Source organism: Seriola lalandi, unplaced genomic scaffold, assembly GCF_002814215.2.
Source record: "Seriola lalandi dorsalis isolate HSWRI2012SDOR001 ecotype SW California unplaced genomic scaffold, Sedor1 jcf7180002054396, whole genome shotgun sequence".
Classification (NCBI taxonomy): Eukaryota; Metazoa; Chordata; class Actinopteri; order Carangiformes; family Carangidae; genus Seriola; species Seriola lalandi.
This window is the reverse complement of record NW_019524949.1, coordinates 185,792-201,699: the sequence shown is the minus strand read 5'-3', so window position 1 is coordinate 201,699 and position 15,908 is coordinate 185,792. Positions and strand designations below refer to the sequence as shown.

The 15,908-nt window shown below is 41.3% G+C and overlaps 1 protein-coding gene across 5 annotated transcripts in view; it reads left to right on the top strand.

Annotated features, from left to right (window-relative positions):
* rapgef6 (Rap guanine nucleotide exchange factor (GEF) 6) overlaps positions 1 to 15,908 on the top strand; it is a 143,768-nt gene that overhangs the window by 77,402 nt on the left and 50,458 nt on the right. For all 5 annotated transcript variants that reach the window (XM_023409532.2, XM_087174923.1, XM_087174920.1 and 2 more), the window contains one exon: positions 12,239 to 12,370. In XM_023409532.2, coding sequence (XP_023265300.1) covers positions 12,239 to 12,370 — 132 coding nt within the window. The remainder of the gene's footprint in view (positions 1 to 12,238; positions 12,371 to 15,908) is intronic.

The following is a 15,908-nucleotide window of genomic DNA, read 5'->3' as shown; positions in this document are numbered from 1 at the left end:
TGCCTGTACACATGCATGTGACCCCAACCCTTGCTTGCTGCCCGCTCATTCTCAGATGCAGTTTAACACACACACACACACACACACACATACTGGCACTCTGCAATGGTCACAACAAAATACCTGCACACATAAAGAACATGTGCACATACACATAAATTACTCCCCCTCACTTTATATATGCAGACTCCGCCCACCAGAGGTCTGTCAGTCATGAGCTACTACCCCCACCCTTACACACGCACGCATACACATACACGCACACACAAATCCTAGTGATGATATTTCAACCACCCATAGCCCCCACCCCCTCATTTTCACTTGCTCCCATTATCTCACCGCTATTGATCCACATCCCCTCCTCTGCCTGCACAACCAGAGGCTTTACAGGATAATTTTCAAGGGCATTTATGAATTCAAGATGGGATGGATGGCTGATTGTTCTGTGGCTGTTTGTGAAATTTGTGAAAAAGAGAGAGAAAATAAAGAAGAAAGAATGAGAGCATGTTTGAAGCAGACAGTGTGTGGTGTGCCTCCATAAAAATGAATGTGATCGGGCAGGACGAAGGTATTCTGGTCACTGTTTGGTAATCCAGAGACATTAAGTCTATTAATTTGGTTATAGATCATTCTTTTTTTAATACGCAAGTCATACATCAAAGGGAAAATGGCCTCTTTACATGTTTTTTTTTAGTTAAGACAAAGTCAGTTTTGGCCTTTCTTTTGGCTTTAATATGTAACCTCTGCTTTCAGATATTATAAAGCATATTTTGGCATTCAATATTCAAGCATATGAAACTCCTTTTGAATACAGATACAGCCGCAAGGAACATTCACATCAAAACAAGACAAATGATTATAAGTTCAGATCATAATGAAAAGAAATGGCTTTTTTCAACCATATTAGCTCCAGTTCAGATCATATCTAGAAGTTGCTCTGACTTCCTTTTGTTGTCAAGAATAGTTTTTGTCAGGTAAAATAATAACATTTCTGATAAACGTGGGAGATCAGGATTAGGGTGACGTCAGTGGGCACACAAAGTTAATTTCCTGTCCTGCCAGTGGTACAGACTTTGTACTCAGCTCTGTCTGGACGGAGGTGAGTGGGCCAACCATGTGGAACAGGATCCAACATCAACAAAAACACCACAGGAGAACCGCGGGGTGGGGCTGCCCCTCCACCCGGCCCCTGGGTCAACCTGTAGGGGTGCCAGGGACACACTGCATGTGTGTGTGTACATGTGTTTATATGTGTGAAGTAGTGTGGGTTGGGCTGCAGGGCAGGAAGCATCTGTTAACAGAGGGGAGCCAGGAGGTAATAAGGTGTACAGTATGTGTATGTATGTACTGTATGTACATGTGCACACACTTTGCGTGTGTGTGTGTGTGTGTGTGTGTGTTAGTGTGTACACTAACATTCATTTGTATCAGTACTAAAGCCAAGTGTTTAGCCTTCCCTCCTGTATCCGGCAGCCCTGGCCGTGGCCCACCTTCCTCAGGGGCCCAGACAGAGACGCCTTGCAGCTTCCTGTAACACACAGAGTCATTTACAGTACACGCCCATACCAAAAAAGGTTGATAGTGAAAATGAATCAACTTCTGAAGACCAGTGTTTCATCACAAAAACATTAACCAAGAGAAAAGGCTGAATTAGCAGAAAATAAGTACTTTAAAAAAAATCTTTTTGGGATTTAAAGTACAAACAACTTTAAATCCCACCCCACATCTTTTTTTTTTACTGTGAAATTTTCCTCGCCCAGGTGTTAAAGCGAGTAGAGGAGCAGGGCAGTCAGCAGAGAGGTCTGCAGCAGGTTGAAAATCCCTTTCAGAAATATCCAACTGTTTGGCAGCGACTTCAGTCCGCTGCCACACAGACGCGCACAAACACTGTGTCTAGATGCCAACTGGAAGGAATTCCCATTGAAGCCTGGCTGTAATACTCTCAGTCCTCCAGAGAAGAATACTTGACTCTGCAGGGGTGCTGACCCATGCTAATTACCTTCTTCACTGTGTAAGCCGCCAGAAGACTGAGCGAGAGGTAAAGACTGTGTGGGATGAATGAGCATGCAGCCAGTTTACAGCCATTACTCACCAAGGAATTCCAGACTGGTGGAGTTCATTCTGACATAATTTGTTGGTTTAATTATTAACCCATGTAAGGTGTCAGCTTGGATTTTTTTTGAGACTTGACAAAAAAGGGGGCAGGCATCAAGATGGAGGTAAATTTACATTTGGCAGTGCACACCAGCACGCAGTGAACAAATAATGACTTTTTAAGGGCTCTACACACAAAGTTTAGGACCTGGACTTTACTTTGAACTGGTTACCTGTCTTGATTGTCTTGCCCCTTCACTCAGGACTTCATAGACAGGACTTGAAACTTACTTGTGACTTGCAGAACAATGACTGTGATGTCCCACCCTTACTAAAGATTTTACATTTTTCGGTGGAAGACTACACATTCAGCTCCTATTCCAAGAAGATATTTGAACAACAGTATTACAGGCTGCTCTGATTCATGGATGATTTAGGATAGTTGACTTTTCCGTTTTCTCCGAATGTTTCATTTCCAAGTGGTGACACATTCGTGTACAGAAAAAATAACTCGCACCATTGTTTGAGGGTTAATCCTTGTGTTTGGTAATTCAGTAAAGTGTTGAGGATTTGAGAATCTGTGGGTAATTCATCGAACATGAAATGAGGACAAAGAAACAACACACACATCCACACACTCTCCTTTCCTTTATCCTCTGTCCTTCCAATTCTATTTACCTCCCTTGTTTATATTTCTGTCCTCTTCCCCCTGTGTGTCTCCCTCTCTGCATCTCTCTCTCCGTCATCACTCTCAGACAACTGGGGCAAAAGTCACAGGCCTTTGGCAGAGTCAGTGACAGTGCCATTCAGCATCCCGTCTGTCACAATACTGGCAGAGCAAAGTGTGAAAACTGCCAACTAATGGCTGTTTATCCACTGTAGAAGCTTGCCAGCCAATGTCTGTCCAGGCAAAAACCTAGCCAACCAATGATTGTTGAACCTTGTACCTCACAATCGCAGGCTGCAGTTTTTTCCCTATCTAAAATTAAAATATGTTTCGGAGAGTTTTTTGAGGAAATGTATTGCTATGCAGAATCCCCACTTTGTGCCGCAAAAAGTAGTCTCTCTTTCAAGCTGTCCCACTTTCAGGTTCCAACCATCAGTGTCTCATTTTCTCTTTCAAAATATTTTTGGGCATATGTTGCTGGAAAAGGTACTGTGATGCAGTAGGTGATTTTTTGCAATAATAACAGAATCAGTATTGTGCAGCTTGACTCAAGTGTCAGTTACTGCACAAGCATGTGTTCTGTTAGTCACACTGAAAATAGTTGCCTCAAAAAATAACTTTCTGTTATAAATTTGTTATGAATCTGTTTGAAATTTGAAGAAGGATTTTTGCAAAGAAACAGAGGCACCACACTGACCTCAGGCTGAGCAGACTGGACTTGCTTCCTGAACAAACTAATAGGACTCATCCCGATGCATAGATGTTTATTTTTGCGGGAAATACGTGTTTATTCCCCTTTCTAATGTGTGTGTCTGTGCTTGACAGTATTTGAGTCCTCATCTCCTCATGTGGTCACCTCCAAACTCCACCCTCTCTCTCTCGCTCTCTCTCTCGTCCTCTCTTCCTTCGTCTTTCTTCCCTTCCCTCACTGTGGCATGTCTGCCTTTGCAGTTGTCACCTCCAATTCCAACTTCAATTCATTACATCTCCCCTTGCCCCAGCTGGTACAGACCCATCCCCCCCTTCACTCACTCACTCACTCACTCACTCACACACACACACACACACACACACACACACACACACACACACACACACTCATACACTGCCATGGTGCCAGAGATATGGTGGTCTGGACTGGAGGTAGAATGGGACTCTCCTAGAATATTTGACTTTTTTTTTATGTTCATCTGTTCACTCTCTTTCACTTCATCCTCATTCCACCCCTCACTGTCAGTCCTATCTCTATTATATGCTCTGCCTCGCTCTCTGCTACCTTTGCGCTCATGCTCACACACACACACACACACATACACACCAAATCCAGTCTCAATCATATGCTGCACTTTGCCCTTCTCACTGACTCCTCTTACACTCTTTCCTTTTGAGTCGCCGTCTGTGTCGCTTCCCTCTCTTTCTCTCACTCTCTCTCGCTCTCTCATGTTCACTTCAGGTCCCTGTATTTTCTCCCCATCTCCATCTGTCTCCCTGCACTGTATCTTAATCCAGCCGTCTGTGAGCTCGCCAGTAATGGAGTGGAGCATGGCTGTATACTGAGCCTATTTAATAAGCTCAGTGTATGTTTACTGAATGGAGCCTGTAGATGTATGCGTTTCACATATACTGTAGCGTGCCCTGTGTGTTTCGTGTTTTTTTTAGATTTGTATGTGTTGTTGTAAGCATTTTTATATGCATAAATATGAGTATGTATTTGTGTAAGTATATGCATGTATTTTCCTCTGAGTAGTGCTCATGAAGGTGTGTGTTTCACAACAGCATCTCTCTCCTACAACAGAAGACCAAGCCCACAGTAGTCTTGATTGATCAAAGATTTCTGCAGTGCTACAGGGCTAAATCTGGAGCTTTCAAATGTATGTGTGTGTCCTGTTCCAGACAGCAGAGCCAATGTTCTCACCTGGCTATTCTGATGAGGATACTTCAGTCATTTCACTCCTCCTTGCTCCATGTGATTCAGAACTGCATGTTGGAGCAGAAATATGGGTTGATGCAGTGGGGAGAAAAAAAAATGCTAGAGTAGAGAACCTCTCCAAAAAAAGTAGAGATAAAGTTGTGAAGGCCAAAAGAGAAGGAGTGGCAAGGAAACTGGAGAGTGGAAGCCATAGTGAGAGAGTGAGAGACAGGAGGCAGTTAATAACCAAGAGAATCAAGTAGAAGAGGTGAGATGGGTTTCAAAGAGGCAATGCACTGCGAGACACTGCGGCGGAGAGAGCAGAGAAATGCAAGAACCAGCGGAAATCACATTCAGTCATCAAGTTAAGCGCTTACATCAGAGGACAGATAACTCATTTGTGCTGCTGTGAGACAGTAGCAAGATTATTCCTTTGTGCAGCGGTGAGATGCTCCGCTGCCGTCTGCGGTGTGGTTTCTGGTGTAACGACCTGGTCGCCGGGACCTGAGAGCTTACTCGGCACATAGTGACAGCTGTTAAGAGCAAAGATATATGTTAACAGCTGAGGCTCCCTGTTCTCTATGTGTGACTATACATTAATCCATAGAAGGAAAGCCTCTGATGGAAATGACCTTTTTTTCGGATGCTTCTATTTAACAAAAAAAATATGTTGCTAGAAAACTCTGACTCTTAGGCATTAACTTGACACATCTCAATTTCCTGTTAGGATCAAGATGATAATGACGACGGCTGCTGAAAGTGAGGCTCACTTAAATGTTGCAACATTTGTGAATCACTGTGGGAATTACTTAACAGCTAGATACCGAAAAAGTATTGTAAAAGAAAAAAAAATCTGCACCTACACATGCAAGCAGCTGAAAGTTTCTGCAGAACTGAAGCAACAAAATGATGTTATGCGCATTTTGTTGTATTTCATAGAGTGGTTGTGTTGCTCGGCTGTACTGCTCAGGTCACGTCAAGGCAGTTTGTCGCTGCTGACATCTACAGGCTGAGCATGTTCATGTCAGATACCCCACCAGTGACCTCACTATCCATTACCATGCCTGTATTTACTCAGCTGTGGGGGTTATGAATGGTGTATAGCTGGTCCTTCCAGCTAAGCAGTTTCTTAAACAGGATTTAACTGTTATTATTCCCTAAACCTCTACTGCATGTTCACATTTTCAGTCAGTAGAAATGAGCTGGCAATTAAAGATACCCGATTCCCAGCGCTGGTGGGTGATAACCCTTCTCCACCATCATAATGTGTTATAGTTATTATTGTATAGTTTTAGTATAGAGCTAGTATAGAATTACAAGAGATTTTTTGCAAGGTGTTTTTGGTTGTTTGGTTTAGTGTTCAACCAGGAATGTTCCCACTGTGTCATACATTGTTCTTCCGTCCTCATGTTTTTAGATTCAAACATAAAAACGCCCAAAGATACCTAATGATGCATCTTTCACAGAGCCAGCAGCTCCATTTCATATGTGGTTTCGGTATCTCATTTGGATTTGTGAACAAAGGGACACATGAATATACTCCTTTCTGCCACCTTGCTACTGTTGCACAGCCTTTACTATGCAGCTTAGCTAAAACAAAGACTGGTGGAGACACTGAACAATATCTCTTTGTCAGATGCTGTCATTTTGTTTTCTCTTGGCAAATACACAAACATTGTCTTTAAATATTCATTGAATCTTGTTTGTGCCATTGTTTGTTGAACCCACTTTAATTATCATCCTCATCAGGATTCATCAGCCTCATCGCATTTTCTTTAATTACTTAGCTAAGCCGTTTGTCCTCTTTATTATTCATCTTAATGCATTGTTCTCACTCTTTCTTCTTCTAATTGTGTGTGCATCTTTATATCTTGTCTTGTCTGTTCCATCTCACTAAACTTTGTCTCTGCCTTCTAACAAAGCCGCTGCAAAAACAATGTTGGGTCAGAAAACTATTTCCCAATAATTAGCCTAAAGTAAAATTAAATTTTCTTCTTCAAGGTGTAGTAGCAACATAGCAGGACAGCTTTCAAACTGATAGACTATGCTCTCCACCTCCATCCTCTTGTGTTTTAATGGTGTGGCCCCTTCAGGGACCCCTAACCGACCAATTCCAGACTATTATGGTAGACAGACAAGGCTATTGAGTGTCTTTCAAGTTTCCCAAAACCATTTGGGAACCAAAACATCCCTTTGACCTACAATGTAGTAAAGATCATCCCAGCACTAAAATGCTTTTGGGAAACCCAGTCTCTCTTGTCTGTGTAGCCAAATGGCCAGTCTGGGCTTTATAGTCCATTTTATCACTGAGGAAATAGGTGAAACAGAGCACTCAGGCCCACAGCCACTTAATCTCATTGTTAAAATTGGACGCAATAAGTGAAACAGAGTTGGGTTTTATAGAAGAAGGGGGAAAAAAGATATCACCCTAATATGTTTTGACTGATTTATTTTGCTTTCAGGGAGTTGAGTAGGTCTACAGAAAGATGAATGCAGTCATAAAGTTGAGAGAGTGGACATTTAAATGTTGTCTTTTTCTCCCTGATGGAGGGAAGGATCCTTTTGGGTAGTAAACTGCTATGAACTATGGTGATATCTGAACAATATGCTCCTGCTATTATTCAGATATAGTCATATAGTCATTTGGTTCTAACCACAAACTCTTTATAGTATGTTTATGAATGAAGAGATACATCTACACACATCATTTAAGATGATGTTACAAACATGAATAGTGATGCTGCAAAATGATCATCTGTATAAGTGACGTCACAGTGAATTGCCCAGCCCGGTTATCTTCTTTGTTCATGACATTAGCCAATTAATTATTCATTTATAAGGTTACATTTTGATGTTCTCCAGGCCTTGTTCCTTATGGATTCTCATCCGCTCTTTTGCTGCTGCATCTTTTTTGGACTGAATCTTTTCCCAAGCTTGTTATGATTGATGACAGGTTCATTTCTGTGGAGTCAATCAGACTCTGTAAGTGACTGGTGTCGTGTAAAGCTTGGTCCGTTGCAACCTTCCACGTAACATTTACAGCCATCTTGATGCTCCCATGCTTGTGCCCACTCCTTGACATGATAGAATTGTACAGCTGAAGGAACCTTGCACATTTATATTTAATCTCCTAACTCTCATGCTTAATGCATGAGGAGAATGGGAGACCCCGTCCACATCCCTGCCCCCCTCCGGCTTCTCCCCACTTGGCTCTGCCCGCTGGGAGAGGGAAAGAGGGGGATTAGGGCAGAATTAAGTCTGCGGTGTGAATAGGAGCCACGAGACCGCCACAGTTATTCACTTCCCCCGTCACTCCCTCGCTCATCTTCCCCCTTACCTCATTAACTCCCTCTGTCTATATCATCGTGCTATTTCATGCCGTGGCACCTCCAAAAGCACACACACTTAACTTGTTATGTCGTAATTGTGAGGAACTCCTCATCTCGAACCTTAATATTATCTTCAACGTTTTTTTCTCAGTTAGAAAATGTCTAGCGTGCGCATGACGTAAATGATAACAAATACTCTTTCATCCGGGACAGAGGGGTATCAGAACCACAGGTGTTTGACTACTCTGACACCCCTAACCTTAACCCTTGGCAATGTCGAGATCTGTTTGTAACAACACAAGTCTTAAAGAGAGTTTGACAAGTCAAGTGTTATTGTTTTTAGTATAAAATTCCCTGTTGGTGTTTTCATCAACAGTTTCTGTGCTGAACTGAGGCAGAGGGATAATAACACCAAGAAAGAATTTTGTACTAAAATGGCGAAAATATAAATTTTGACGATACCCACTTGATCTATCTACTTCCCACTGCCTAAGCCTCACATTAACTTTAGATGAACCTGAGAATTCATTTTTACACAGACTGTGGATTTTGTCCCATATCACTTACATTCAGATAGCTTAAAGAAGGGATCTCTTGTTTTAAGATAGACTTGAAAAAGTGCCAACCTTTCCTTGAACTATATGTTTTAAAAGAACTGATGACAGCCGAGGACAAAATACTTAAACTAGCAAAAAATTTTATCCCAGGTTAAAAAAAAAACCAAAAACAACACACTGTTCACAAGGATACCTGGGGTGGTAGAGAAGCTGATCTGAAAGCAGCCCATGATTTCCAAAATGATTGTTATCCCAACTTATTTGGTCAGATTTTCTCAGACCTCAGTGAGCTTATCAAAAAGAATCTCTTACTAATTGATCATATGCCGTGTGTGTTTTTTTTTACTCTATCGTCTCTCGGTGCATTTTTCACAAACTTTTCCCCAGGTCCTGATCGGCTCAGCAGTTTAGCACATCAGTTTTCTCACTCTGTGTGGATTCTGGTGAATGTGTTAAATGGATGCAGGGTGGGAGCTTCATCATCCCTGGCTTGTTACTCTTCCATCACACAGAAATCAATAAGTATTTACCAGTGATACAATTAGTCATCACTTTCTGTCCCCCCTCTTGCTATTTCTGTCTCTTTTTATTCACATAGAAACACACCAAACTAGTAGTGAAGAGTGTTGGTCACCAGAAAGCATCAGGAATGAGAGCAGTGAAATTCTACTTTAAATGTGTGACTGCATGTGATTTAGTCAATAGCACCAAGAGTCCAGGACTAGGTGTTGCCTGCGGTTCAATAAGTCAAACACACAATGCATTACATTGCCGCACGTAATGGGAAAAGGATTTCACTTAAATACTCCTTTAGTCACAACTTAAAAACTAACATCAGAGTCATTATGTGTGTGGGAAGGTTACAATAGTACACTTAAATTACAATCCCACTGTTTAAGTGTTGCTAATAGCAGTGTTATCATTTGTAATATGTGGGTAACAGAGAGAAACAGAGGAACACAGAATGTATTAATATTTAAGTGGAATACTACATTAGTTTAGGGATGTGTGCAATGGAGAAAGAAGGCATCGGATGCATTAATGTTTAAAGTTTATGGCTGTTAAATGTACTTTGGTTTTATAGTGAAGCATTTTCAGATTGTAAGTGTATGTGAAGGTGCGTGTTTGAAACTGTACAGCTATTCTGCTCCTGAACATGTCACAAATGGTTCAAATTAGCACATGTAAGCAAAATACGAGCAGATATGACAAATGAGAAGCAATATTAACAACAATATAGCTACATTTAAACACATAACCATCCATGAAATTCATGACAGCTCAGACAGAAAAGCACACATGTTCAGTTCAGTTTGCTTTAGGTACATCTGTATTTGTTTTTAAAAGTGTAAGCACGTTTTGATTTTCTCATACTGTTCAATTCTGCATAAGACCTGTACACGGCTATATGTTTTAAACACAGCCTAAGAGTCCGTGGTCCAGTCCAGTGTACATGAACACATGCAGCTGAGTGTTCCCCTGTAATATGTCACACATTAAGAACAAGCCACTGAACTTCTTCAACTCCACCCACCAATACTGCGTTTCCCTGTGGGTTTGTGCATCGTCGGGGGGTCGTACAATACAACAGGCCTATTAGAAGAGAGCACTGAGAGGGCAGCACCCCCAGACTTGACATCTTTAATATTGCATGTTGGCACCATGGTTCCTCGCAGCCTCAGCTAGCTCCCAAGCTTCAGTTGAAGCAGGCTTGATGCGGTGTTGCGTGTGCAACTGTTGGTGTTTGCATTTAAGCAAGTGTTTATGTGTGTGTGTGTGTGTGTGTGGATGGTCAGCGCTATCTGATGTGGCAATGGAGGAGGTGTGCTGTAGGCTTGCTCAGTGTCGCAGGAGGACATCTTCTCTCACTTTGACATTGCCCCGATCCAAACTGGTAAGACTTGAGATTTAGAGGGTTGGCTTTCTTCTAGAGCAGAGGGGGCACCAACTGCATTTGTCCACCTGCCCGGGAAATCCGGATGAAATCTTGCTGCCTCGCTTTAGAGGAAATTCCATGTGTTTTTAAACCTTCAATCTGTCTAAAAGTACTATCTGCAGTGGCAACCTTTGGAAAAATACCTCTTTCAGTTATCCTTTCATCTGCATCTGTCCTGTATGGGCGCAATAGACCAGTTCTTTTTTTTCATTGCTGCACAGTTGTGAAAAATGCAAGTATTATAATGATGAAGCTTTCCGACCTTATTTTGACAAATTTGGGTGTCTGGATTTGACATTTGGTTGATCTGCGTCTAGGATAAATGTGCTTCAACACTGCATCTCTGAGGACTGTGTCAGGTGTACGCTATTTTTTGTTGGAGCTGTCTTTATTTTAAGTGGAGGATTTTCTAGGTTGTGTATATTTCTACTGAGGTATACTGTGCTGCATATTTAGGGCTTCTTTTATATGCAAGGAGGTGCAGTGATTTCATTTACCAATAATTAATAAGGGGTCAATTAATTGAAGGCCTAAATCAGTCTGTTGATTAAAAACAAAGATAATGTCTTTATTGTAGGTTAGATGCCCTATCTTTCAGTGCATGCACCCTCTCTTACTCTCTTTCTCTCTCACACAAATAACCAGCAACATCTCTGTAGCAGAGATTGCAGACTGTAGCAATGGTCTATTACCAAGCTAAAAACTAGAACAGCTTAAGCAGCAAACACTAAATTTAAGGCCTGTTGTGTTGGAATTATTAGCCAGAATCACAAATCCCTAAACTAGTCTCATTGTTTAAACTGGACTTTAAAAATCAGCAATAGTACAATTGTAAAGTCGTGATTGTTTGTGTGTGTGCTGTGATTCTAGTTTAAATGGATGTTGGAAAGTTGTGTGACATTAGTTTAAAGGTTACACATCGATCTGGCGACTACACATTTGGAAGTTTTTGTACAAGTTGTAGTCTTGCACAGTTAAAAGTACACTTGCTGCAGTGCTCAGCAACTCAGGTTTTTAGAAGTCCATTGACTTCCTTATCGACAACTTTGTCTCACTCTGAATCTGAGGGGTGTATTTGAGTGTGAGCAGTCTTCGGAAAAGGTGATAACAAAATACAAACATATGGATTTTGTTTGTATCGATGCTTAAATTTAGCTTTGTGCAAACTGTCTTCCTATCCTGAAGTTAATAAATTGACCGCCATGAACAGATTTGTCTAAAGAATGTAGTTTGTTTGTGGTCTGCTTGAGTCGGCAAAAAGATATTTGTCATTGGATGTACTTCTAAATGAGTTTGAGTCTTCTTGGAGGAGCAGACCCTGTGTGGGTGTGTGGGTGTGCTTGTACAGTAGCTGATGATTTAAACTTTCTGCATAAAAAAGAAATTCCAGTGTAACAGGACAGCTTCTACCTCCAACCCTCACTATCAGAAACCATATCAAGCTCCAGCCCTAGATCATAATTTACAGTTGTCTGAAGTGTCTTCAGCTCCATCTTCTTCATGTTAATTATCTTGGAGTCTAACATGTCAGTGCCAAAGCAGCCCTTGCTTTCAAGCTGATGAGTTCAGTTCAGTGTGTGTGTGTGTGTGTGTGTGTGTGTGTGTGTGTGTGTGTGTGTGTGTGTGTGTGTGTGTGTATATTTGTGTTTGGGAGCCTGTTTGTTTGCCTCTGTTGAACTCATATCCTCTTCATCTTCTCTGTGTCTCTCCCTCTGTCTCTCTGCTACTTCCTGTCTGTCTGAACAGCTTCCTGCTGACCTCAATAAGATGCACCTAACAGACCACGCCCACCAGCAGGTGATGCACATGCCTCCCAGCCAATCAGGATGCAGCATCGCCAGTGACTCGGGGAGCAGCAGTCTATCAGATATTTACCAGGTGGGAACCCAACCTCATTTCTTGTTTAATTTATTTTCCCGATTTTATTTTTTATCCATTTCTTTTTTACCCTTTTTTTTTAGACTTTAGACACAAGCAGCTGACAAACCCTTCTGAAACAAATCTGTATGTAGTTTAGGTTTACAGTTCATTTACTATCAAAGTTTGGATTTTCAGTCTTTGCCCCTGTGCCACATATTTAAAGGCGGCCTCCTATCATAAGAAGTTCATTGTTTAACATTGGTGTAATCTAAAATATAGAGAATACAGGTTGTGGAAGTGTAGTGCTTCATCACTTTTTTAGGCTACCTCTTGTTAGCTTTTGTCTTCCCTGCCACCGTTAATTACATTACATACACAAAAAAAAAAAAGTAGCCCATCCAATCCAGTGACAACCACATGTATAGTGTAACCCCTCCACCACCACACTGTGACAACATCTGGTCGCTGGCATCCGCTGACGGTGGACTCTCTCCGCCTTGGCGTGCTCCAATTCTGTCTGTCTACCTGTAGCATATCTGTCAGCCCACTACCCTCCCTCCTTGTGTGTTTTTCCCCCTCCTTGGTATCTAGCTAATTATTGTGCATCAGTTGTGCATCCCGGTGATCTGTCTCCCTCTGTACTTCCACCTGCGGAGGAAAGGTCACATACAGGAAATGAACCTAACCTTTCAATCTACCTGTGCTACAGGTAAAGAAGCTGTAACACCATCAGTGCAGCTGGGTTTATAACAATCACTTTGCTTTAGATAGTATGTAGTGAATAGTGGCAGCGTAATTGAGAGCGTGTGACATCCATTGTACATCAGTTATGCAGTTAATGTTGCTCATGATGTTCAATTTAAATTTCACTAAACGGGATTATCAGGAATCCTTGAGCATTAATCTCTCCAGCAAACAACAGTAAGAGAATAATAACATTACACATTACTCATGATTACACATTTTCTCCCATTCAGTTTTTGGCATTACAACATATCACATAAAACAAGCAAACACACACGCTCTGTCAATGAAAGCACTGAAAACATGTGAACCTTTGAACTGGTCTAATTTTAATATAAAGTCATTTATTTTGAAATCAGTTTTGCTGCTTTTGTTACTGACGGTTGCTTTTGGTGACAGCAAACTTGGAGGCTTATTCTGTGGTTTCATTTATTGCAAACACCCATCTTATTGCTCAAAGTGCAATATGAAGTAAGTTCAAAAGTATTGCCAGACTAGGAGGTCTTTATACTTTACTTTCCACTGGTATCAGCCTTTAGGTGACATTTCTGAACATTCAATAGCTCAGTGTGCTTTGGAATTAATTGCCTCTCTTGAGTGTAGGAGTATTTAAACGGCTGCGAATCAATAATCCATAAAAGGGAACATGACATGGTTGTCATTTTACAATTTTAATCCCTCATCTCTCCTAATCTCCCCTCTTTACACAGAAAGTTGTTATGAATCCAAGAACCTTTCAATATTACTTCTCAGCCTGTCTGTTCCTCTACACAGCCTGCGCGCCTTATTCTGCACAATATTCTGCACATGTGGTTTTATATGTAGGTGGGATGTGCTCCTTTGACACCGGTGAGGTCCGTTAAACACAAACTACTAATGAGTTTGTTACAAGTTAATGAGCTGGGCTGATCAATGGGCACTGCTGGTCGCTAATGAGTGAATTTGTTATAGCGAGGCATGATAACAATGCTAATATCTTCAGTTTTGGAGGTTTGGTATATTATTTTACCCATTTTGGTAAGTCGAGGGTGAGAAAAACCAACCACATGTTGAGTGCAGGTACATTTTTCATACAACTCCTAGCTTAGCAAACTTGAAGTCTCTTTTAAAAATGTATTGCATGATTTTGTTGCATATTTAATGTGAATTATCCCAAACAAATGTTCAACAAATTATGAAACAGGAGAAATTACATGCAAGAGAGAAGGCAATGCACAAATTAGACATTTTGAGATCTTTAAATATGTGTTAAATAGCTTGATTTTGTCAGCTCAGGAGTGATTGAATGAGTTATACAGTTGTATAAGAGGTTTTCTTAATCAGTATTACTGGATGCTTCTCACATTTGTCTGGACCTGGAAAAATATAAAGTCCAGTAAGTGGCTCTTGAGAGAAACAGAAAATCAATTTGGAAAAATATCAAACTGTTTCATTGCTGTACTTTTGTCTTGTGTCGTTGTGGAGCTGAACAGAAACATACTGTAAAATAACTTCAAATACATCTTTTAATTTTGCATCTTCTCTCTGTCTCTGTCTCCCACTGCTTAGACCTGGCTTTAGTGTCTCTCCTCTGTCTGTCTTATGAAACAGTGCCACAGATTTTACTCCTGCTCCTCTCCAGATGTTAAATTTCAGGTGTAATTTCCTCTGCTGCAGTGGTCAGTCAGCAGAGATAAATCATTTGCAGCAGCTATTTGTCTAAATGTCTGTTCCCTCCTCCCACATTTTGACCCTTTCATCAGGAAGTTTTTGCACGAGCCTAAACACAGAATATATTTTACTGCCACTTTTCTAACGTTTAACCTGTGAAAAGCCCTGTTGTGATCCCTTAGTAAATATGCAGAAACACAATTCTTTCTGTTTAGTGCCTAAAGAAGTTCTGAGAATCCTTTGTAAATACTCTCAGGGGGCTGTAGTGGTGCATGTAGATTGGATACGGGACTAGAAATAACAAACCAGTTAGCTCAAAATTAATAGTGCAAGAGCCTGATGAATTGCGGAGTATATTAGTCATTGTAGCAGAATTTCGTCACCTATGCTTTGAATAGAAAACAGACTAAAATGGTATAAATCAGATATTTAAACCTCCTGCCCATAATTGTACTGTCTGCCAGAGTCCTCCCTCTTCAGCCTGTCTGCGAGTGTTTGAAAATGAATGTAAGTCAGGTTAACCTCGGTCAGACGTTAAACACAGAGACCTGATCTCTTCATCCTGAGATTAGATATTTATCACATGGCTCTGATCCCATCAGCTTGTCACTGACCCGGCTCTGTGTTTGTTTACAGCTGTCTTAAAGTGCTGACCCTCAAGTCACTGTGCTCCTCAGCTGTCAATACAATAGTCTGTTTCTGTTGTGGGCTTCTCCCACTAATCCCCCATCACCACCACCACCACCACCACTACCACTCCCTCTCATACCTAGACTTAACCCACAGTTGTTCCTTTTACTCTGTCTCACCAACTTTTCAACCCTTTCTGCCTCCTCCTGTTCTCACTTCTCATATTCCTCCTCTCTGCCCTTTCTTTCCTTTCCATCCATCTGCTGTCAGTCACCCTCTCTTCTTTTATTATTCTGTATCCCTTCCACATCACTCTGTTCCTTTCTTAGCTTTTTCCTCCTTTCTTTCATCTCTTGGCTACAGTATAACCCAAACCTCTGTACATTCCTCCCTCCACTTTTCTCTTTCTGTCCCTGGTCTTTAAGAAATGTCGTCCTGGCTCAAACTTCTGAGTCCAGGGGAATTGGACTGAAAGGGCACATCCTGCATTCTGAATGAACTGGGCTTTCAGAGGCACTGAAAGATATTTCAG